Source organism: Lathyrus oleraceus, chromosome 2 (assembly GCF_024323335.1).
Source record: "Lathyrus oleraceus cultivar Zhongwan6 chromosome 2, CAAS_Psat_ZW6_1.0, whole genome shotgun sequence".
Lineage (NCBI taxonomy): Eukaryota > Viridiplantae > Streptophyta > Magnoliopsida > Fabales > Fabaceae > Lathyrus > Lathyrus oleraceus.
Window position 1 is genome coordinate 16,548,064 of NC_066580.1, and position 26,637 is coordinate 16,574,700.

Here is a 26,637-nt window from a genome sequence, read left to right on the forward strand (position 1 = left end):
AGCTTAGGTCACTTTTTCACACAAAAAGCTTTCTCTTGGGCTACCTTACAATGAGACCCCTTTAATTTCTTGTTGGTTACTTTGCATTCATGTCACATAAGCCAAATTTCATAATCAAATAAAACAAACTCTTGATTCAACATCAAGCGGCATTTTCATAACCAAATTCAAAAATACTTAATAATTACGATTATTATTGTGCGCCACGAGCCTTAAGTGGTGGAGAATGAATAAGAATGGAGTATTCCTACCCTTACTCTGATTATTTTGGACGTAGGACGATTGACTTGTTGTCTAGAATAATCACCTTCGCCGATAGACTTTAGTACAATACAGTCACAAACACTCATTTCATAAAATCCTTATTCAAGGTAAAAATAATACAACTCATCAAGCTCATTTTTGTGTCTTAGGGCATCATCCCGAAAACCTTTTTTTCAAAGGTAAAATCAACCAACACACAAACATTTTCTATTACGAACTACGGAGCTCTGATTCGTCATCTCCGAATGAGTGATACGTAGGCACAAGGGCCTTAATCCTTGGCGAGCACTATAATAACAAAAACATCCCCCCCCCCTTTTCACACATTCTTTTGAAAATAAAACAATGATAGATAAATCCCATGTATGTAAAACATCTCAAATGGTTCCCATGGAGTACCATGGACGTAAGGGGTGCTAATACCTTTCTCTTACGTAACCGACTTCCGAACTTAAATCTCGGTTGCGAGACCAATTCCTTATTCTCTTTTAGCACTTCCCGTGCGCGTCTCCTTTCCGAGGGTTTTATCGACTATTTCCCCTCTCCTCTCCGATAGAGGTAAACTGAATAAAATTCGGTGGCGACTCTTCTGACTTTGCCTCTCTTTGGCATCTCTTTAGTCCCGGTTTCGTTATCGTGAAATCCCGGTAGCAACACTGACATCTACATGTAATATCATTGATTTAAAGTTTCCGATTACTTATAATACAAGATATTGAATTATGCAAAGAATGTTGTCAATCTTCATGAATTAGGATTTTTTTGTTGTGTGCAAGCTTGGGGGACCATTGTGCTACAGTTGACATTTTGATCAACATGAACTTTGAATGTTAACTTTTCTTGGCCTAAATATTGGAATCCCTAATTATAGTCAAGATATATTGGTGGTATTGGTATACAATATGAATAAGAAGATTTGGAAGTCATTTACACAAGGCTCACTTTTGATCAACAAACTCAACCATGGTAGGTTAAATTTTTGTTGACCAAGTCATGACTAAGTGATTCATTATTATTGGATGAATTAAAGCATGGAGGAAGTGATTTTGGATTCAAATTCAAGAGCCAAAGATTCAAAAATTCAAATTTTGTAAAATAAAGGGAAATGTCATTTACTTAAGGAACAAGTTATATATACAAGTCAACATACAAGTTATAAATTGAGATTACTTGCAATTCAAACAATCTCTTAACAAATTAAGTAACTCAGTTAAAACACAAATAAAGCTAAATCTAACAACTCTCTTGAGATACACTTCAACATACTATATATTTCGACACAAATGATTTGACACTTTCTTACTTCTATCGAACAATTTACTTCGATACGAGAAATTACAATTCAACATTAATCAATCTTAACTTAATTTTTTTTTAATTTTCATATGAAAAACTGTTAAGCAGTCTTTTTTCTCTCACTATAATGAAGAATCAATGAAATTTTCGTATGCAAAAGAAATAGAAAGGGTTATGATACGACTAATCTTCAAATAAAATTCATAAAAGTGAAGCATTGTCATTTTGTGCAGGATAAGTTGCGGTAACTTTTTATTTTCAATTTTTATAAAAGTAAATTATTTAATTTTAAGCGATTTACCTATTAGATATTGAAATAGTAAATGATAATTTTGGAAAGAAAAGAAAAAAGTTACTGGAAAAAATTGTATTGCATGAGTATCCGACATGCATTATTTTCATCGTACAAAACCATCCAGAGTCTCTTTGATCCCTTAATTATCTTAACAACATGCGTTATTTTCATCATACATTACAATAATACAATCAATTTTAAAATTTATTTCACATTTGAAATAATAATCATAATATTGTATATGCGTTACTCTCTACCGATGTATCAGATCGTAATCACGATATGATTTAAAATTATACATTTGCCTGTATTAAAAATTGTATCATATCAAATAACTTTATCCATATATCTTCAACTATTTTTATTAGAATTCAAAATTTCATAACCCCGTAACTCAATTTATATATAAGACGTATTTAAAAAATCTTAATCTCAAGTGTTTAAAATCTTTGAATAATATTGATAAATTAAGAAAGTCATTGAAAACCATGAAAATTTATGTCTTAATCCCATTTACGGTTGATACATGAGAAGAAAGTTATTGAAATGAAGGATCGAAATTGACTCTGTTTGCAGAAAAAAAACGGTAAAGACATACTCGACATAATTGTAAAAAATAAAAGATCAGAATAATATTTAAAAAATTAAAAAACAAAAATAATATAATTTGTATTAAATTAGTTAATATAAGTTTTTAAATAAACTATTTGTTAGTAGAGACAATAAAGTTGATCTCTTAAATTTATAAATGATTAGACTGTATATCAATTTTTTAAGAACAAAATTAAATATATAGAGTATTTATATGGAAATAAATAATGTAGATCTAGATATTATAAGCTGGTATTTAATATGGTGATTCAAAACTTTATTTTATTGAATGTTGTGTTGTGTGTATTTTAATATGGTGCAAGAGACGAGATAGAAAGAGGGTGGGGTTGCATGCTGCCTTGCAGCTTTTTCCTTTACCTAATAGAGATTATTATATTGATTAACTTGATTCAGATCCACCAATTGGAGTAGAGTTTATAATATACTACCACCCTTTTAAAATGAATATTGTTTAAAATATATATATATATATATATATATATATATATATATATATATATATATATATATATATATATATATATATATATATATATTGAAAATTATAATAAAATTGTAAAAAATGCTACACTTTATATAATTAACATTATTAATGTATTATAAACAGGATAATACTCTCCATTTCAATATATAAATAAATTAAAAATAAAAATTTAAACTTTTAAAAAAAATAATATTAAATTTAAATTGATTTTTATTTTGTATTTTTTTAAAATAAGTTTTATAGAAAGATGAAAAATATTTCAATTCATTGTAGTTGTGAAAATAACTAGAGAGAATAAATTAAAAATAATTTGTATTTAATTTTATTTTAAATATATATAATTAAATTAAATAAAAACTAATTTTTTTCTTATAATAATATTAAAAAAAAATCTTTTACTCAAAATTGAGATGGAAGGGGTAAATAATAATAAATAAATAAGACAGTTGAAAAAGTAAAATATGTGAAAATAATATTTATTTCAAAATAAATTTTATTTATTAAAATATTGTTCTGGATTTTAATGCAACTAATCATATACATAGTTTAATTAAAATTATCTAACGTATAGCGTGAGATTTAAAATACGTTCTTTTTATCTCTATTTTTTATTGTACTCATTTTAGACTTTATAATTGTTTTGAAAGTTAAAGTGTTAATCTTGCAGATTTATCTTACACCACTATATTGAAGATCAACATCCTCGTTTCTAGAGTTCAGCATCAACGATCAACATCCATTCTGGTTCTAGCACAGAACAATGATACCATTTGTGTGAATCAACACAAATTCCCGCAAAATTCCTCGATCAAATTTTGTTTGATCCAAAGTTTCGCAAAGAGAATGCATCTGAAACTCAGTTCATTCTCAACCTTACGGCAAAATCTATTTCCTTCAGCTTCCCCAATTCAGCTATCGATTCCAAAGACGAAAGTTAATAAGATCCAAAAGGAAGCCTTAGGACACTACTACAAACAAACATCTTTCACAACGGTTGGAATAGAGATTTAACCACGTGTGATGGTATGTGGTAAAAAATTGTGTGATAGTAAGAGAGTTATTAACCACCACGAGCTACAAACTAGATTGCATGTTACTTTCCATTACGATTGGACTATCCAACTGTAGTGAAAAGTGGAAAGGTCATGGATTTTGATATCCAACAACTCCAATTTTGGCATTTTTTAAACAATGATAGCGATATACGTTTCACCACAGTTGAAAGAACCAACCATGGTGAAATATTTTGTTTATTTAAAAATTTTTTTTTTACAAAAATCTCATTATTATAACCTGTATTTTTATGAATAAGAATATATTAGAAACACCACAACAATATATTTATGAATCAAAACCAAATTTACAACTATTATGAATCAAAAATATGTATTACATCAAAACTGAAATGGCACCAAAACGACATATATTTTACACATCATTACATTAAACAAGAAAAAAACCAACATACAAAATTATCGTGCATTAGATTCATTATTTTGAAGGAAGCAAGATGCACAACACGATCCATCTTTTGGTGTCTTGTCTCTAAACACCTATGATTTCAAATAATAATACTTGTTAGTATATAACACTTAGAAATTATAACAAACAATACATTATGAATAAACAACAAAAGTATTTACTTGTTAGTTTTCTCATATGCCTTTTTCATGATCATAATGAATATCATGCACATCATCTATATGTATCAAGTTCTTCATATGAAGTAGGCACGTGTGTTGCGAAAGAATGAGTCTCAAGAATATCAAAATTAAATCTTAGTTTTCATCACTATGAGGAATGTGTTTTCCTTTGAGAATAATTGTTCATCTTTTGTCAAAAGGGTCAGTGACATAAAATACTTGTTTTGTTTGGGATGCCATGATGAATAGTTCGGTCATATAAGTTGTGTTGCCAAGGTTAATCCGTGTGAATACTAACTCATCAATTTGTACATCAATGTTACTATTAATCCACTTGTATTTAAATAAAGACAATTTGAATAGAACATAATCAATCCCTCAAATCTCCTAAATGACCCCAAAGTACATTCTAGATGTCATTATAGAATTCTTATCTTTGGAATTGGAGAAGTACATGGATTCGGCCTCAACCGTAACCCCACTATTTTGCATTGTACTACGACCATCTTTTGATTTTGTATAAAACGAAAACTTACTAATGTCGTTTGCACTCCAAGTTACTACATTAAATTTAGGCATGTATGACATCCATTTAAATGTGTCTGATGCACTACCATCATTAAAAATCATTTCATTAAAATAACTTATGAAATTCTAGTTATGCTCTTTCATCAACCATTTGTCACTCATTATAGACTATTTTTCATTAGTCAGTCTTTTGTGAGTAGATAAGTAAGGTTGACATTCATCAACATTATTCAATATGTAAATATCCTTGAAGAACTATATCTCAAGTCATTTACTTAACATTTAAACCTTGAGTATATCTACCTTTATATTTGTCATCATGATGAAATTTTGGAATTCCTAAAGACTCTATTTCTGAAAAATAGTTTGAACATAACTCAACGGCTTCTTTTGTGATGTACCTTTTAAAGATCGAACCTTTCATTCGATGATGATTCTTCATACACCTTTTAAAGATCTTCATGCATCACTCTATTAGATACATTCACCTTATATAAAATGAACAACAAAATCTGGTTTCTCTTACTATATGAACAATTAAATGAATGACAATTCACATTTTGTGAGTTATAATAAACCTTAGCACTTGAATTTATCATTTTTATTTAGTCATTTGCTAGGATCGAAGAGTACGAAGAAGTTACTTTTAGGCTGTCATTTCTTTTTTATTATATATTTAAGAATGTTTAGCTTATGATCTAGTACTTATGTATGTATTAAGCTCATCATAAGTTAAACCTTTTTATATTGAGCAATATGAAGTTAATATGAATGATTTATTTGTGTTAAATGATGTGTTATTAGTGCCTTGTTTTCTCATGTGTTAAATTTTTATAAATCTGATTCTTTGAATGATAAACTTAGAAAAAGTGCAAGCATGTTGTTGTAAGAGATCCAGCAACAAGTGAATTTCATGCTAAAAGTGATTGAAAATAGTAGGATAGAGATATTCATTATATTAGATACTTTATAGATAAATATCTACAATCATATAGGATATTCAGAATAAAACTAGATATGCATTAAAGTTATAAGTGAGACTTAGAAATTTGTCCCCTTGCTTTATTGTATATGTTTATGATGATGTAGAGATACACCATAAGAATACTTTCTGACTTCTTATGGCACGACGCAACACGTCATGTACACACAATTGATAAGTTATATTAACAGATTATTTCGCAACATGCTTCCATTATTGAACTCATTTACCCCCTCTAAAATGTTTTTGACATTATTTGCTATCGAGTTGAACTTGTGACAACAATCAATTATTTTTATTTGTGCTCAAGCTCATTTGCAAAAACAAAGTTTTACAAATCAATATAAGTTATTTTCAACTCTTTGCATGTTCATCATCCTTATTAATCTATCACTTGCTATTTTAAACATACATGTATAATTGCATGTGACATTATTGATTTTCAAGCAACAAGATTTTGGTGTCATTGTCGTTGAATATATCAAAAATAACATTTTTTATTTTGCATAAAAACATTATTTCTTTTCGTTAAACTAGCATTTGAGCTTTTAACATTTTATGTAATCTAGTGACACGACGTATTAGTTGTTGCTTGTGCAGGTTGTTAAATCCACTATACAGAGGCGGTCGTGAACCTGAAAGGACATTAAGATTGTTGAGAAGATTTTAAACTACTAGACACTTACCAGGGAGTCCTTCTCTATTTCTTGTTTTTGACTTAAAGGAGTAACCAATTGAAGAAGAAAGAGTCATGGAAGACAATGACGTCCTTGACATTGCCAAATATAGGGAAAGAAACATCATGAAGTATGTTGTATTTGATCTGAACGCCATGAACACCAGTATCATTTGACTAGAGATTATTGTGGCTCAGTTTGAGTTTAAACAATGATGTTTCAATCGATTGCAAAAAATTTGGAACCAACCAATCGATTGTGACACTAATACAATCAATTAGAAAGATGATAATCAATTTTAAAATCAATAAAGACAACATTAAAGTCTTGTAGTGGATCTATATCCAAACTTTTCCTTTTTAGATATTACAATCGATTGTATTTGAGTTGTCCAATCGATTAGAGCGTTTTGCTAATCGATTGGAAATTCATTTTTCCCCATGGATCATTTTCTTTTTGGGTGACTCCAACTACTATATATGAGATAGTCTTCCTCACTTCAAACCACACCACTTTTCAACGTTTTTATATCTATTTGGAATTTCTTTCCTTCTCTCTTTTGAAAAGTATTTCTATTCACTTCTAATTGCCTTAGTGCTACTAAGTAAAACTTTAATTGTGAGGAAAATAATTTTTGTACGTGGTCGTCTATGATCTTAAGGGTTTTATACCTTTGAGAGATTGAGTTTGGTTCTTGAGACTAGTCTGTCATAAAATATTTGTTTATGGTTTATTAAGCTTTGTCAGAAAAAGTTTTGTTTTGGTTATTGAGATCGGCCATAAATCTTTAAACGGTTTGATAGTTTAGCCTATGATAAAAGTTGTCATCTGGTTGAGGATAACGTGTTAAAATCTTGAGATTATATTGTATTAAGGTTCGTGGACATAATCTTTAAAAACTCATAGTCTATAGTGAAACTCTCAGAAGATCTCTTAGGGACAAGACTAGTTCAACATTCGGCCAAACCAGTATAAATCTCTGGGGCAATTCTTATAACCCTATCTCTTTTATTTTATGCAATTTACTTTAAACATTTTATTTTCGCTACGATTACTCAACCTAAATTTACTAATACAATCTTAATCGAGAAAGGTTTAAATTAATCGCGAACTTTGAATACCATAATTCACCCCATATTGTGCTTGAAGTCACTTGTCCAACAAGTGGCATCAAAGCCTAACTCCTTAATAGGACTAGTCGCCTCAGGAGGAAAAATATCTTCAAGTTATTCACAAAAACAACCTTCATCCTTCAATGGAGAATGGTACATTTTATGGAAAGAAAAGATGAAATTTTGCATAGAAAGGATGAGTCATGGTATTTGGAAGACTGTGAGAGAATGACCATTTGTACCTACACACGATGTTAATGGTGTTGTGGTAGATAAACCTGAACATGACTGGTCCAAATAAGATAAATAGAATGTGCAGTGCGGTTTGAAAGCTAAGAATATCATCACCAACCCATTCAATCTTAATGGGTTCTTGCGAGTTTCTGACTATGAAACTACTAGGACATCCTCCAAATTATCCATGAAGGTACCACTGAGGTAAAAATGGCAAGGTTGAGCACATTAATCCATGAGTATGAACTCTTTAGAATGAAACCTGAAGAGAACATAAATCAAATGCAAACACGGTCTACTCATATCGTGAGTCATATGAGAACTATGGGGAAAACATTCTCAAATGAGCAACTAGTCATGAAAATTCTTAGATGCTTGAACTTTAGCTGGCAACCCAAAGTCATTATGATTTGTGAATATAAGGATTTAATGACTATGGATAGACACACTCTTTTTGGAAAATTGCAGGAACAAGAAATGAAACTCAAAGGACCTGTCATACATTAAGAAGGAGAAAAGAAAAACAAAACTCTAACACTTAAAGGTGAAGAATTCGACTTTGATAAAAGAAGGTCCATCACTTGGATGGACATAATAGGAACTATTTTGATCCAATTGTGGATCAACATATGATGTACAAAGAGGTATTTATGGAGAAAGAATTGAAGAATAATGTGTAGATCATAGATAAATCAGATAAGCATATGATACCATGTTAGAATGTTGGAAACTCCATGAACGAAAAATCAAGAACATTGAATATTGAATGTGAGAAATATTAAAATGAAAGAGAAATTGAAACATCAAATTTTGTTATTATGCTTAAACTAAAATGATCAATAATATATATATATATATATATATATATATATATATATATATATATATATATATATATATATATATATATATATATATATATATATATATATATATATAAAAGTTTGTAACAAACTCAACAAATTTGAAAATGACAATTTTCCTAAAATAGAAACTTTTTAATAACTTTTGAATTCTACTTACTATAAAAGGAAAGTCATTTACAAGTTAAAATCATTTTTTTATACATTTGTCACTTAGAAGCTTCTATGTCTTCATTCATTCAAAATATTTAAACCGGTTGCAGTTTTTAAAATTTTAAAATGATAAATAAATTAGTCAATATATTAGATCCGTAAGTTCCAATCGACAAGTGAACCGCTAATAAGTCATGTTCATACAAAATCTTTATTTTTGAGTTCGGTCATCTCGAAGCTCATTAGGGTTTGGACCCTAAAATCCAATTAGTAAATAAGAAACTATTTTATGAGTGTATTTTTTCAATAGTTTAGGATATTTTGATTTTTTGTTTACATAACCATTAAGTTCTAAACAACTCCACCTAACTTTTCTCATAAAATAAAAATAATAAAACCATTAAAATATGCCATCGATCAAAACAAGTAAACGACCAAGTATATCCGTCTACTTTTTAATTGACAATCACGAACAACACTCCAATCTTAATTATAATAATTTTTGTCGTTCTTTTTTAACCATAAACTTGTAATCAAATGATAAGACTAATCAACAACACATAATATATCTCAATTGATTTTTAGATATAAAATAATTCATAATATTCCAAGTAACATTCTATATTATTAATTGACACAAGGATTAGGCAAGAAATTATGTCACACGTACGGTCACACCCACGAGCAATCCATTACATCAATTTCCTTTCTTTGTATTAAAAAATTCTATACATCTCATAAGATGCTCAGTCCATCTCCAATACTCTTTACAAAGTTAATTAATTCGTTTACATAGAACTAATTAATTTGCAACTTACTAAATTAATGGTTAAAAATAATCATCCTTTCTTGGATTAATGGTGCAAAAATAAATATATATGCTCTTTTAAGTTTAAGGGTTCCATTGGACCCCTCAATCAATCTAACTTTGTCCTTTTTGTTGGACAATCTAGTATCATATAATTATTTACATCATTTCACTTTTATATTAATTCATCATAAATAATATTTTAAAATAAGTTTTACCTATAAATATTGAATTTAATAAACTTTAAAAAATTGTCAAATTTAATTAAATTGTTAGGTCTTTGTATGTCATAATTCTTTTGGATTTAAAGGATAAATCGTCTAATAATACTGATTTAAAGTTAAATCTAGAATATCTTTGTAGGAGAGCAATGAATAAATAGACCTTTGTTAGAGAATTGTACACAAATTCAAATTACTTGTCCATCCTTAATTATTTGATTTAATCTAACTGTATTTTGAATTTTTCATTGTCTCAATTAGGAGTATTTTAACTCACCCGTCGCATATGCGTTTTTTTACGCGCCATAGAAGATATGCTTTTATTTATTCATATAAGTAACATATCTCTAACCTCACCGACTTAGGCGTTGGATTGCTACACACCACGCTCTATCGTATTAGAGACCTACACCATAATCTTTTGTTCTGCATCAAAATAGCAATTCCATTTGTGAGAATTGTCTTCTGATTCTCATGATTTTTCACGTCGGACTTATCATATCCTTTTGTTGTGCCATCACAATTGCTTTATCTATCTAATTTCTGATAACTCCCTCAAGTGATAATGGTATCATCCAAGTCAGTCGAATAGTCGCTCATCGCAATGTTAGTCTAATAGTTGAATCCTTTGTGTGGATCTCTTCCCCTGCGCAAAAAGTTTCATATCTTCTCGCGAGGGGAGTCGATTCAGTCATAGTAACTTCTTGGTTAAATACTTTTTTTCATCCCTTATATTTTATTTGGGATTCAGTTTGATCCCTTAACTTTTAAAAAGATCATTTTGATCCCTCAACTTTTCAAAACATATCACCTTAGTCTTTTCCGTCCAAATGACAGTAACGTCGTTAATATTTGATTATGTGTAACATACAACTTTTTGTGATTGATTTAGCGATGAAAAAATCGGTCACTAAAAAATGTTTTATGGATTTTGACTACCTTCTTCAAGTCCATAAAACTCGCAAAATCTAAAATTTTCAAATCCATAAAACTCAATAAAATCACATTGTATGAGGAATGAAATATGATTCTAATTTATGAGATTTGATTCTATTACTTTCTTTTCTAAATTGTTTTAATTTGTACTTTTATATTATTGAGTCATTCACTGTGTTTATTGGGTTCTCCATACCAGTTCATGAAATTTCAAAATTTCATTAGTTAGTCCTTTGATTAAATTCCAAATTTGTAACTACAAATATTTTTAATTGTCTTTCATGTTGATCAATAAGTGGAGTATGAACAATTTTTTTTAGTTTTTATTCATAGTTTCAACTGTATAAGTATGATTACAACATTTTAAATGGCATCTTGTGTAGCAAAGCTCTTGCTATTTTACGAGGGACAAACACCGCATATGCTATAGTAGACAAAGCAACCTTGTATTGGAAAATGATACTGATTTGATGATCCAAATATATAACCCCTTGGGTTACATGGTATAAGTCATGTGACATTCAATGCTAGTGTCACATAGACTAAGAAATCAACTTTGATTAATAAAATGAACGGAAAGGACTAACATGATGCAGTTTGCAGAGTTAAAGGATCAAACATATTCTTTTTAAAAGTTAAGGTTCAAGCTGGACCCCGAGTCAACTTTAAGGGACGAAAAATGGTATTTAGCCTAACTTCTTCGACTATTTCATCTCCTCGATCTTTCTCCAGTTCCTCCACCTTTCGGCAGAGACACTTTCTAGTTTCTATCATCATTTCTACCATTTAAGCAGCTGCTTTAAGGCCAAACATCTAAGCAACCTGGATTGCAAGTGCGAGCTCACGAACTAAAAATGGTGGAAAACCTTCAACAACTTCAAACCACACTTGGAATGCAAGGTGTGAATCTCTTTATTGGCAATTATAATTTGGTGTAACATCAAAATGTGCACCTTTGGCCAGAAGGTTCATACGAGTAGAAAAATCAGTAAATAACTCCTTTGCGAGGTAATACAACATGATAACCTCGAACCCATGACCTAAGCAACTTTCACCCGCATCACCAAAGGGTTTCTTAGATCACCAAAATGTTGCCATTCCCGGGCTCACCAACCTCCCTACATGGTTTTAAAGGCGTAAACGATAGTCACACACCTTTCTAAGATCGCCATCCCAGGAGATCTCTATCGCATCATTCTTAGAAAAGAGAGATATAAGTCATCATAGATCATACCTCTTATCACCGCCTGAAGAACCTTTCTCAAAACACAATATGGACAATAGGATTCTCAAGTCTCTTGAAAAGCCTCCAAAGCTAGATAATTGTGACGGGAACAGAGATCCAAGCAAAGATATTGAACACATATATACTATGTTTGACTATCACCATACTAGGAGTATGGTGAAATGCAAATTGTCCATCCTAACCCTTAAAGAATCTGTCATGACGTGTTTTTAAAACCCTACGTAAACGCTCCACCAATCTTGGAAGAAGTTGTGTGGTGAATTTACTACTCACTTCACAGCCTGAAAACGATAGTCGACTGCTACTTTAGTCGTTCTAAGTGGGATCCATCAGAAAATGAAGGAGATCTTGCATGAATATATATACCGATTAACAAAAATGAAAATAGAGGTATGTGAATTGAATGACTAGCTAAAATACTGGGTGAATCGAATGACCCGTTGTAATATTGATTCTTTGAAAAAGAATTGAGATCAAACTCCATGTTCCTTGAAAACTTAAAATTGAAAGGTGCTAGAAGCATGAATGATCTTTTCACTAAGACCTAACCATATATATCAACTATTAAGAAAAATTATCGTCAAAAGAGATAAAAAGAAACAAAAAAATCAATAAATTTAACAATCAATCTATCAGAAAAAAAGCACACGCAACAGTGTTTAGATGACATAGAAAAAAAATCTTAGACTAATTAAATCATCTATGAAACTACTCCATATTGAAATCAATTATATAAACTATTCAATTAATGTTGATTCAAGTATCAATTAGAACTTTTAATTAATTTTCTGAATAATTATAAACTTTTTTTTCTTCTATGTAGAAAAACTATAAATTAGTCAAGTGGTGTAATATAGAACTACCAAAGTACCCTTATCTTTCTAGTATTGAAGAAAGCTTCTATAGGGAGCTTAAAGGGAAAGGAAAAAACCGGTCAACTGTCCTCCATATTAAACCGCCACCTCTCCACTTTAGTTTGGTCCTCTGCCTCTATATACTAAGTGGGTCCAAAAAACCAAACACACCTTCATCAAACCCAACACCAAAAACAACAAAAGAAAGAATAAAAAAACACAGAAAAATCAATTAAAAAAACATTTACTCAAACAAGAAACAAGAGAAAGCACCACAATACATGTCAATGTCTAAGAAGAAACCAAATCTCAATGGCAAAACTGATTAAACAAACCACCAAAAAGATGACACAACTCTGCCGGAAAATCGTTCAGGTCGACGTTCGTTACGGCGTTCTTCAAAGGGTTTCTTTTGTTGGTCAATTCTTTCGATTCCTTTGGAATAAACTCATGGTTTGCTCTCTTGGAGGCTCACCACCTCAATACACAAGGTTACCCCTACGTGGTTCATCCTCTTCGCTGCCGTCTCCGGCCACCGTTGACGACGGTTTCTCTCATGAACAACAACATATCTCAAATGGGTATGAGTCGGATTCTGATTTGGTTAACCTCAAGATTAGTTTGTTGGGTGATTGTCATATTGGAAAAACCACTTTTTTGGTAAGCAAGTTTTTATCTTTATCTTCAATGTTGAAATGGGTCATGCATAGATTTTTATTATAGGTGCATTTTTTTTTACCATAATTCCGGCTCCGGCTCACTGAACCGATTAATCTGATTGAGTCAGTTCTAACATCAAGTGGTCTCAGCCGTCTTTCAATCGCAATTGCGTATTCTTCCTATCAAATTCAGCGTCAATTACTAATAGTCCTCTAAGATTAGATATTAAGGATGCATTTTTAATATTAGAATAGAGACTCCAAATTGTTTTGTGACAATCATATAATATAAATTTTTAATTTTTTAAAACTATTTTTAAATTTTTTTTCCAGATCAAATATGTAGGAAATGAAGTAGAAAAGAGAAGTTTACAAATGGAAGGATTGAATTTAATGGATAAAACTTTATCTGTTCAAGGAGCTAGAATTTCATTTTGTATATGGGATGTTGCAGGTAGTTTTATTTTATTTTATTTCACTTTTTGTTTTATATTTTAATTTTCTGGTTTTATTGTTAATTTTGAGTTAGTTGTTAATTTAATGAAAAAATATTATGTAGGTGATAAAAAGTCCTTGGATCAAATTCCTATGGCATGTAAAGATGCAGTTGCTGTTTTGATTATGTTTGATCTCACTAGTCGTTGTACATTAAACAGGTTTGGTTCTGAAATATTAATAATATATTTTTTTATGCTAAGTTTTATGGGAATTAATTAGTATTTGAGTTTTAAAATGTTGTATTTTTTTTTACTTTTTACAGTGTTGTTGGTTGGTACAGTGAAGCAAGAAAATGGAATCAGGTACAATAGTACTACTAGTACTTAAAGTTAAAGTGTAGTTTCAAATTTATAATGCTTTTGAGATTTCACACAAAAAAAATTTGAACTAAGAAAAAAAAGTTTAGTTAAAATATACTATTATAGACTTTAATTTTAATAGCCTTTTAAGGTGGTAATGACATTAATTTTTTACTTTTTTAGTAGCATGTGGAAGAGATAGGAAGTGATTGTTTTTTAAGTTGATGTGCTGATTTAATTTGTTAGATGTCATGATAATTAATGTGATTTATTTTTGGTGGAATTTGTGGTGACCATGTTGCATTACATTCAATTGCAGAGTGCAATACCTATTTTAATAGGAACTAAGTTTGATGATTTTGTAAGACTTCCCCCAGATTTACAATGGACAATTGTGACACAGGTAATTGAATTATTGTTACATTTTAAGTTGGTTTAATTTTTTAAAATTTTTATATAGCTAAATTTTGAATGTGGTTTTAAGAATTTGAAGATTTTAAAAGTGGGTTTAAGTTTTTGGAAGTCTTACAAGATTTTCAATTTAGGCACAATTTAATAAGTGAAAAATTTAGGGTTTTATTTAGCGACAGTCGTAATAAATTAGGCATGACAAACAGACATGTCCGTCCCGCATAGTCTCGTTCTGATATTCAATTTATTTAACAAACGACAAAAACAGACATGTTCGCCCCACATAGTCTCGTTATGATATTTAACAAATGACAAAATGTATATGGTTTTAATAAATGTGTATTGAAACTCTAAATTTTTGAATATGTCCTATATCTTATCATCGATCTTGTTTCCATTGATGTTGAATAAAGTAAAGACTAGTGATGTTCACATTTCATGATCACTTTTCCATTTGGGGTACAAATTCCAAGTTCAATAATGATGCTTTGAATAAAGTGTTTACTTTTTACTACTATACCATATTCTTTGGCTTTATTTCTAAATTTATATTGGGCACATTGACACAGGCAAGGGCATATGCAAGGGCAATGAATGCAACCCTATTTTTCTCAAGTGCAACACACAATATAAACGTCAACAAAATTTTCAAGTTTATCATGGCAAAGCTCTTTAACTTGCCTTGGACGATAGAAAGAAATTTGAAAGTTGGAGAACCCATTATTGACTTCTAAATTCTTCTTTACGTTCCTTCCTTTTTATGTGTATATAGAAAATAAGAGAAGAAACAAAATTGGAAAAAGAGAAAGAAACAAAACTAGTCTTCCTTTTCGTATTAACTTGGATCAATCAACATTTAGCACCTAGCTAGGAAGGTAGGCACTACCTAATTTACGTGTATTTTTTTTAGGACAAATTTGACTCCTCTAAGCTACTACATAAATGTGTTTATAATGTAACATTATTCTATGAGGAAGAGAAAAAGGCTATATTTTTACTCCATTTTACTAGTACTCTTGTTTTTCTATCAATTGTTGGTGCAAAGGTAGAATGAAAGATGAATATTCTATTAAGAGAATGACGGCTACAAAACATGATAAAAGTTACAATGATTGTCACCCTATTTATAAGCTAAAACTAGGGTTACTAGAATAGGATAAAATACTAAAATACCCTCTAACAAACTTAGGGGCTAAGAAAATAATATAATTAATAAATATGAATTACTTCTAATACTATCCCTTAATTCATATTCCATCAAAGCTTGTAACACCAATTTCATCCCTTAATCTGAGGAATTGATCAGTCTTGATAGCTTTCGTCAGAACATCTGCCAACTGTTTCTGAGTGCTGCAGTGAACAACTTTTAACACTCCCCTCTGAACTTGATGTCTCAGAAAATGATACTTGGTCTCAATGTGCTTGCTTCTCCCATGCAACACTGGGTTTCTGGCAAGATTGATTGCAGACTTGTTGTCAATCATCAGCTTCAGAGGTTTGTTTACTTTAATCTTCAGATCCTGCAATAGATTCAGAATCCACACAGCTTGGCATGCAGTAACAGCACCTGCAATGTATTCAGCTTCACAAGTTGACAATGCCACAACAGGTTGCTTCTTGGAACACCAAGAAATGGGACCTCCCAGAAATTTGAATAAGTACCCAGACGTACTTCTTCTGTCAACTCTGTCTCCACACCAATCAGAATCTGAATAACTCAGAAGTTCTGACTCATCCTTTCTTCTAGAAGGAAATAATACTCCATACCTCAGAGTTCCCTTGATATACCTCAGAATCCTGACAGCAACTTGGTAATGGGATCACTTAGGTTTACTCATGAACCTACTAACCATCCCAACTGAATAGCAAATATCAGGTCTGGTATTGCACAAATACCTCAGAGAACCAACCAACTGTTTGAAGGTTGTAGCGTCCACATCCTTTCCATCAGAGTCAAAATCCAGTTTCTGATTTGTATCAGAAGGTGTGACAGCAATCTTACAATTCTTCAGATCAAATCTCTTCAGAAGTTCTAATTCATACTTGAGCTGATGCAAAATAATACCTTTCTCAGAGTATCTGAATTCCATCCCTAGAAAGTATGTCATTTTGCCTAGATCAGTCATTTCGAATTCATTCATCAGAACTTTCTTGAACTTGGCTATCTCCTGTTCAGAACTTCCAGTCAGCAGTATATCATCAACATATAAACATACCAAAGTCATATTTCCTTCAGAAGTATGCTGAACATAGACACCGTACTCCATCTCACATTTCTGAAAGCCTTGCTTCTTGAAAAATGAATCAATCTTCTGATTCCAAGCTCTGGGCGCTTGTTTCAATCCATATAGAGCTTTGTATAATCTGTACACCATCCCTTCTTGATTTTTTTTCACAAATCCAGGAGGTTGTGACACGTAAACTTCTTCTTCTAATGGACCGTTCAGAAATGCAGATTTTACATCTAAATGCATCATAGGCCAATTCCTGTTAGCAGCTATTGCAATCACCATTCTGATTGTTTCATGTCTTGCTACAGGTGCAAACACTTCAGAGTAATCCAACCCAGGTTTCTGTAGAAATCCTCTGGCTACCAACCTTGCTTTATGTTTGCCAATTGAACCATCTGGCTTTAACTTCTGCTTGAAAACCCATCTGACGCTGATGGCTTTCTTGTCTTTTGGAAGTTCTGTCAGCTTCCAAGTCTTGTTTCTCTCTATAGCATCAAGTTCTTCTTTCATGGCCTTCAGCCAGAGCTTCTGCTTAAGAGCCTCTTCTGTACTTATGGGTTCAGAGTCTACTAACATGGCACACTGAATAACTTCTCCTTCAGAGTCTACTTCAGTGTCTTGCAGCATGTCAAATTCTGCATATCTTCTGGGGATGTTTCTGATTCTTTGTGGTCTCTGAACTTGTTCAGAGTCTTGAGCTTCAGAGTTTCTAGCTTCAGATGGTTGACTTCCTCCAGAGCTTTGACCATCTTCAGGGGCTGGCATATTTCCAGAGTCTGAATTGCCACCAGAATCTGGATTACCATCAGAGTCTGGGTCATCAGAGTCTGGATCATCAGAGTCACCTTCATCTTCTGAGTCTTCTCCAGAGTCAGAATCACTATCAGAATCAGAATCAATGTCAGAGTTTACTCCAACTTCAGAAATTCTTAACTCTGACCTTTCTTCAGAAGTTCTAACATCATAATCAGATTGAGACTTATCCCAATTCCAAACTTCTGATTCCTTCACAATCACATCTCTGTTGAATTCAATTTTATTGGTTTCTGGACAATAGAGCTTGTATGCACCTGTACTGTGGTACCCTATCAGAATCATCACTTTGCTTCTATCATCCAGCTTCTGTCTTCTGGCTTCTGGAACATGTTTATAGCAAACAGAACCACATACCTTCAGATGACTAACACTTTGCTTATCTCCAGTCCACTTTTGTATTGGAACTATTTCCTTCAACTTCTTCGTAGGACATCGGTTGAGTACATACGTTGCAGTGGCAACAGCTTCTCCCCAGAGCTTCTGAGGAAGTTTCTTCTCCTTTAGCATGCTTCTCACCATATCAAGCAAAGTGCGGTTTCTTCTTTCAGCAAGACCATTGTGTTGAGGGGTATAAGGAGCAGTAACCTCATGCTCAATTCCATTCTCCTCACAGAACTTCTGGAACTCTTTGGAGTTATACTCACCTCCACCGTCAGTTCTAAGAATCTTCAACTTCTGACCACTCTGATTCTCAGCCTTCATTCTGAACTTCTTGAATTCATCAAACACCTCGTGTTTAAACTTAATAAGGGATACCCATGTCATTCTTGTGAATTCATCAACAAATAACACAAAGTATTTATTCCCTCCAATCGATGCTACTGGAAATGGACCACACACATCAGAATGTACAACTCCCAAGGCATGTTTTGCTCTTGGAGCAGTTTCTGACGCAAATGGCAATCGTGGTTGTTTTCCTTCCATGCAAACTTTGCATGACTTTTCAGGCTTCTTAATTGCAGGAATTCCATGTACCAACTTCTTTGAATTCAGATGTTTTAAGCTTCTGAAATTCAAATGACCAAATCTTCTGTGCCACAGCTCACTCTCCTTCTCAGCACTTGTTGCACTAAGACATTCTGAGTCTGCAGTTCTGACATTCACCTTGAATGTTCTATTCCTTCCCTGTTCTGACTCCATAATCAACTTCTGATTGCAGTCATACAACTTCAGAAGATTGTCCTTCATGGTAACTGAAAAACCTTTCTCAATTAATTGTCCCACACTCATCAGATTGCTTCTGATGCCAGGTACATACCACACATTCTGAATCAATGTTGTTTTCCCATTGTTCAGAATCACTCTGACATTTCCCATACCTTCTGCATTAAGATATTTGTCATCAGCACATCTGATCTTTGTCCTCTTTTCAGAGTCAAAGTCAACCAGCCATTTCTTGTTTCCAGTAAGATGATTTGAACAGCCAGTGTCCATATACCACCAGTCTATCAGATCCATATCATCAGATTCAGAGGCCATCAATAGCACAGATTCGTCATCAGAACTTCTGGCTATATTTGCTTCTTCTGATTTTCTCTCCTTGTTTGACCAACAGTCTCTAGCAAAATGACCAAACTTCTTACAGCAGTAACATTGGATTTTCTTCTTGTCATACTTCTCTTTTCCCTTCTGAGCATTCTTTTGTCTATCAGAGGTTGAGCTTTCTGACTTCTGACCACCATCAGATCTTCTCCTGGCTTCTGACTGCTTCTGATACCTCCTATCAGAAGTTGCTTTCAGAGCCTGCTGCTCTACTTCCCTTTCAGAAGTTCTCTCAGTTAAACGCAACTCTTGCGCTTCTAGACTGCTCTGCAGCTCTTCAATTCTCATGGTGCTCAGATCTTTGGAATGTTCTATTGCTACCACAATGTAATCAAATTGACAAGTAAGGGATCTCAATACCTTCTCCATGATTGTTTCTTCAGAAAGAGTTTCTCCACACGCTTTCATCTCATTAGTGATCAGAATCACTCTGGAGATGTATTCAGAAACTTTCTCATTATTCTTCATGTTGAGATTCTCATATTGCTTTCTCAAGGACTGAAGCTTCACCTTCTTCACTGATGCGTCACCACCATAACATCTAACCAGTGTGTCCCACGCAGCCTTTGCTGTCGTTGAATCTGCAATCTTCTCAAACACATTTACATCAACACATTGATGAATGAAGAACAATGCTTTCTAATCCTTCTTCCTTACTTCCTTCTGCGCGTTTTTCTGTTCATCCGTCGCATCTGCTGCTACCGGAACATAACCATCAGTGACAAGATCTAGAACATCTTGAGCACCGAACAATACACGCATTTGGATCATCCAACGATTCCAGTTTTTACCGTCAAATACTGGAAGTTTGGTGTTCATGTTGCCGTTTCCGTTCATCTTTCTACCTTGCACAGTACACTCAGATTTCTCACACAGTGTTTCCCAACCCACAGAATTAAAATTCTGATCAGATTTTGTTCAAGATTCAACACGAATCTAAGAATCAAAATCAAACACACAAGACCTCACGTTCACTCGTGTTTCCCGTGTTTCCCAATGAATCTGAACCGGAGCTCTAGATACCAATTGTTGGTGCAAAGGTAGAATGAAAGATGAATATTCTATTAAGAGAATGACGGCTACAAAACATGATAAAAGTTACAATGATTGTCACCCTATTTATAAGCTAAAACTAGGGTTACTAGAATAGGATAAAATACTAAAATACCCTCTAACAAACTTAGGGGCTAAGAAAATAATATAATTAATAAATATGAATTACTTCTAATATCAATAAAATCTAGTTCTACATATTGCAATGATATTCCAAATCCAATGTCAATCTCATTGTTAGATATAATTTATTTTATTTTTACAAAAGGGCTTTGGTTGTTTTGAAAATATAAGGGATATTAATAAGACTAAGAGGAAAAAAAATTGAATATAGACTTAAAATAGAAAATTATATTTGTAGGAGCTAATTATGTATTTTATTTATTTATCTTAATTCTTTAGTTTTTTTAGAAAATAATTGACTTAATTTGAGTTAGTTAAATAACTAAAGTATAAGAAGAAATTGAGATAATGTAGTATTGAAAGTGAAAAAAAATAATGAGCAGAAGAGTGTCAGATCATTAGAAGTATATGTCATAAATTAAACATAACTAAATTTGGAATTGACTCAACTACACTAAATAACTAATTCTGCACGGTTTAAATTATAATTAATATCTTTCTTAATCCAAATTTGTTGGAAGAGTACGGAGAAGTCTCTTAATTCAAACTTGTTGGAAAAGTATGGAGAAGTCGAGAGTATCAATAAAATCAATATTTTAGGATTATAAGAGAGAGAGACGTCACATCTTCGCAAAAAATCCTTAAGTCATTAGGTATGAGTCTTCTCTTTTATAAATTCAACACTCTACTCATTCATAAGCGATGTGAGATTTAATCTTTCACATTTTCACCCAACAATCTTTTCCACAATAAGTGTGAGTCATCCACATCACTAGCCTTGATCCATATTAAGATTCCAGTTACACTCCTTCACCGAGTCTAACCATGACTCTAATACCACTTGTTGTAGAGTCTGGGAAAGTCGAGAGCTCCAACATGACCAATGCTCTAGGACCACAAGAGAGAATGATACGCTACATCTTCACCCAAAACCTTAAGACATTAGGTATATGAGTGTTTTCTCTCTCCCCATCTCTTATAAATCATTATACCCATTCTTCATAGGCGGCGTGAGGCTTAACCACTCACACTTGCACCCAACAAACCATCAAAGACCCAAAGCACTTGGATTAGATGATAAGAGTCTCTTCCAACTTAACTTGATGTCTTGAGTTTGTTCCAGCTCTGAACACACATTAGTGTTAAATCTCTTCGGAGATGATTTTGTCACATATTATGGTCCTCTCCGACTAAAGAGATTACTCTATATAATTATGCATAGAGGATACATTCTTACTCCCATGGAAGCAATGAAACCATATTACAGATAACGTCGAAGTCATCCTCTAACCCTGAATCAAAATCACTCGTCACCATTGGGTGACGCTTCCTCCTTTGCTTTCCGTTTCGCCTTGATCGCCTTTGGAGAAAACAACGACCTTCCTACTGGCTTCTTAATATGATCACTAACTTGGTTATGATATGATTTCTTGCTACTCGACTTAGCAGTCTCCCTTTCTCCTTTCTTCTTTGTTTGAAACCTCACTCATTGGCTCATTGACATTGGATATTTTCATTTGTAATTGCTAGACCCATAGGAATATTTCTTCGACACCTAAAATTTGTCTCGATAAGTCACTGAGAAGCCTCCGTCCATCTCAAAATTCTTCCATTTGTGGTGGCCAAATCCCTCTTTGCATGTAGGTCGAACCCACTTCCCCTAGGGAGCGTTGGCCGTTGGAACATAGGTGTCAGGTTTGTTCCTCCGATGAGTTAGGGATTGCTGTCTCTTCTGGGAACTCCCCTTTTGTCAAAGCAGAACTGGGATATGTTGTTCTTCCAATTTCCTTTTTATTGCGCATGTTGGGTATCTATGTCTCCTTAGAAGCCTTTATGTTGAATATTGCACTACATCTTGGACAAAGCATCACCTTCGACTCTTTAGCCTTACAACGGTGAAGAAAGTCGACCAGACCTTCCTTAGTTTGGGGTAGACATACTTCATCTGATTCTAGCTGCTCTCGACAACCTCTTCTTCAACCTCCATGTCGAAATCTTCAATAATCTCAACCATGTTAATCTTTACTGGTTCCTCGACATGCAGTGGATTAGAATCAATCTTCATATGCGTCTTACTCTTAGCAAACTTTAGCCTTTCATCATTCAAAGAAATTTGAACAAGATCCCTAAAAAAACAATACGAAGTTTTATGCCCCAAAAAATTGTGATATTTGCAAAAAGCTCTTTTCTTTCTTTGTTCTAAAGGTGACACTTTTGCACCCTGTGGCACTAATATATGCACATCTGCAACCAACAGATCGAAGATCTCATCACATTTGGTCACATCAAAAGTAAAAGTTTTCTTGGGGAATTTGTCACTCTTTTCAGGCTCAACAGGGTTCTTCCCATTCGATGGTGTAAGAAGTTTCCTGACTTCAACTCGGACAAGTAAACCTCTTTCTCTTCGACATAATTATATTTGACATCTGACCCATGGCCATTATCATCCACGTCAGCATAAGCCACTATTTATTTTTTGTTTCTATTTGCTCTGGCATTCTCAGTCTTCAACCGTTCAACTTGTTGAACTCTATCTGCCAGTCGGCCAATATCCCTCAAATATTGTGTATCCAATTTCTTTCTGATAGAATAATCTAAACCCCAACCTCCATCTTGACTGGTTCGTGCTCATGCACTTTGGTAAAGCACCTTGCCTTCAAAAGTCGGAACCTATTCAGGTAATCATCAATCAATTCAACGAACTTTCGCTTCACGGTTAACAATTCCTTCAGGTTGATTTTAGACTACCCCATGTAAAATTGTTCATGGAACAATCTTTATAAATGAGTTCAATCATTAATGAATGAGTAGGGAGCATTGTAAACCATGTAAAAACATTTTTTGTAAGAGAAATATGAAAAATATATCATCCTCAAATTGTCGTTATTCGCTATATCCCCCACTTCAATTAAATATCGAGCAATGTGTTCGACTATAGATTTGTTAGTATTGTAACACCCGAGACCGAATAGGGTAGATCATGGATGTAACACCTGAGGCCGAAAAGAGCGGATAGTGGTCATCGAATTCACATCGGAATGAGAGGGATCCCGAGGTTGTGCATAGATGAGACTGCATGGTTGAAAGAAGGCTTATAAGGATTGATTAGTAATACATATACCAACAAGATGCATCTTCTTTTCGCTAGCCTAACAAATAATAACTTCATAGTTAAAGAGGTTTGACTTGGATTAATATTTGGATGGGTGACCTTCTGGGAAGTTTCTCGTAAAGCGTGTGAGTGAGGATAAACCATGATGAAAACACCCGTGTTGGTTTATGGGCCAGTCGGTAATCTTGAAAGCAATCTGGAGCGTTAAAAATGGTATAAAAGCTAGACATATCCTTATACGATGGGGTTTGAGGACAAACCAAGTAGAAGTTGGTGGGTATGTAACACCCGAGACCGAAGAGGGTAGAGAGTGGTTGTAAGACTCGAGGCCGAAGAAGGCGGAGAATGGTCGTCAAATTCACATCGAAATGGGAGGGATCCCGGGGTTGTGCACGTATGAGACTGCATGGTTAAAATAAGGCTGATAAGGATTGATTAGTACTATCTACACCAACAAGATGCATCTTATTTTTGGTAGCCTAACAAATAAAAATTTCATAGTTAAGGAGGTTTGACTTGGAGTAATATTTGGATGAGTGACTTTTTGAGAAGTTTCTCGAAAAGCGTGTGAGTGATGACAAATCTTCTAAAAGCAGTATGGGGAATTACAAGTATCACCAGTAAATTTGGTGAATTTAGGGACTTTCCAACCCCTTGGGAGTTTCGTCTGTAATATGTACTCCGACAATGCTGATGTATAATTTTGCCTTTGTAGGCTTAAGTTCATATCGTTTTCTGCTATTATTCTTTCGACTGTGGCTGTAAGATAATTCTTTCCTAACAAGTTTTCTTATCGGACTCCTTGGACCACTTGGTAAGCGTCCTGGTTTCGACTAACCACTAAGACTGGCAGGCGATTAACTTCTCTAGACCTTTCTTGTTCGACTACTCGGGGCACAAATTGTTGGCCCTGATTAACTGTGTTTTCTTTAAAGGTTATTCTCTCGTTTTGAATCGGCATAACCACCTGGGGTTGTACAATTGATCGAACTTGCGCCTGAGGGGCGCCAAAGAAATCATCAATTCGAGTCATTTGATTCGCTAGTTCATATTTTGAATCAAATGGTTGAATATAGTACCCATTTATCAGGTAAGCAAATTAATCATATCATGGTTACTTTTGTCCATTTGTTGTCTCATCGTCATCATAGAATTTATGGTGAAAGTCGACATTGCTTGGGAACTGAATCCCATCCCTAATCGGGGTTGCATGGTTCGACCATGATTACCTATAGCTGATCATGACGCCAATAACGGCTAATATGCAGTCACCGTGTTGTCAACAAATGTCGAAGCATTTGTATTGAAGTCTGTCATCATTAATGTTGATATGCCACAAGGTTATTTCCGTTCAAGGATGGACATTGTGAAACTTGTGATAAAAGACCCGAAGTCACTTGCCATTGGCGACCTAGGAGTTACAGTGTGACTCTGAGTTATTGATGGGGAGAATACCATCCCTTTTGTGCAGTCGAAGACATGGCCATCATGTTGGATGTGGAGGGAATTGCTTCGGTCAGCGACGACCGTACCTTTCCCGTATTATTGGATAGTTATTCTCTATTGTTATTTATGGGATTCACTATTCTTCTAATGTATTCTTTGAATATAAATATAAAAAATAAGAGAAGAAACAAAATTGGAAAAAGAGAAAGAAAGAAAACTAGTCTTCCTTTTCGTATTAATCAATCAACATTTTGCATCTAGCTAGGAAGGTAGGCACTACCTAATTTACGTGTATTTTTTGTAGGACAAATTTGACTCCTCTAAGCTACTACATAGATGTGTTTATAACGTAACATTATTCTACGAGGAAGAGAAAAAGGGTATATTTTCAAGTCCATTTTACTAGTAGTATATTCTTTGTCTTGTTTTTCCATCAATATAGTAAAATCTAGTTCTACATATTGCAATGACATTGTAAAAAAAGATATTCCAAATCCAATGTCAATCTCATTGTTAGATATAATATTTTTTTTTTTACAAAAGGACTTTGGTTATTTTGAATATACAAGGGATATTAATAAGATTAAAAGGGAAAAAAATTGAATATAGACTTAAAATAGAAAATTATATTTGTAGGAGCTAATTAGGTATTTCTTATTTATCTTAATTCTTTAGTTTTTAGAAAATAATTGAGTTAATTTGAGCTAGTTAAATAAGAAGAAATTGAGAGAATGTAGTATAAAAAAAATAATGAGCAGAAGAGGGTAAGATCATTAGAAGCATATGTCATATGTGTGTTTGCGGCTAACAAATTAAACATAACTAAATTTGAAGCCGACTCGACTAAACTAAAAACTAATTTGTACGGTTTGAATTACAAACTAATATCTTTCTTAATTCAAGCTTGTTGGAGGACTACGTAGAAGTTCGGAGGACCAACAAAACTGATATTCTAGGAGTATAAGAGAGACATCACATTTCACTAAATAAGTTTATAAGTTTTTTCTTTTATAAATTCAATATTTTATTTACTCATTCGTAAGCGATGTAGGACTTAATCATTCACACTTTTACCCAATAATCATTTTTACGAGTGCGAGTCACCCACATCATTGATCCATATTAGGATCCCAGTTACGCTCCCCCACTAAGTCTAACAATGACTCTAATACCATTTATTGGGGAGTCAGAGGAAGTCGGGAGCACCAACATGACCAATGCTCCAAGGCCACAAGAGAG

The 26,637-nt window shown here is 33.1% G+C and overlaps 1 protein-coding gene across 2 annotated transcripts; it reads left to right on the forward strand.

Moving 5' to 3' along the window:
* Positions 1 to 13,219: 13,219 nt before the first annotated feature.
* Positions 13,220 to 25,729, forward strand: LOC127117715 (septum-promoting GTP-binding protein 1). Of its 2 annotated transcripts, XR_007802026.1 has the most exons (7): positions 13,220 to 13,868; positions 14,201 to 14,321; positions 14,427 to 14,523; positions 14,628 to 14,667; positions 14,984 to 15,067; positions 15,645 to 15,950; positions 25,668 to 25,729. XR_007802026.1 is itself a non-coding variant. In XM_051047810.1 (6 exons), exons 1-6 carry the CDS (start codon positions 13,521 to 13,523, stop codon positions 15,807 to 15,809), a joined length of 855 nt encoding a protein of 284 aa, XP_050903767.1. In that variant the 5' UTR covers positions 13,220 to 13,520; the 3' UTR covers positions 15,810 to 16,077. The 2 variants fall into 2 exon arrangements, 1 of the variants encoding a protein (XP_050903767.1); XM_051047810.1 differs by lacking the exon at positions 25,668 to 25,729 and having other exon boundaries at positions 15,645 to 16,077.
* Positions 25,730 to 26,637: the final 908 nt, after the last annotated feature.

Coding starts and splice junctions, on each gene's coding strand:
- LOC127117715 (XM_051047810.1), top strand. CDS start 13,521: ATGGCAAAACTGATTAAACAAACCACCAAAAAGATGACACAACTCTGC. Junction 13,869..14,200: donor TTGGAAAAACCACTTTTTTG/GTAAGCAAGTTT, acceptor TTTTTTTTCCAG/ATCAAATATGTAGGAAATGA. Junction 15,068..15,644: donor AATGGACAATTGTGACACAG/GTAATTGAATTA, acceptor ACATTGACACAG/GCAAGGGCATATGCAAGGGC.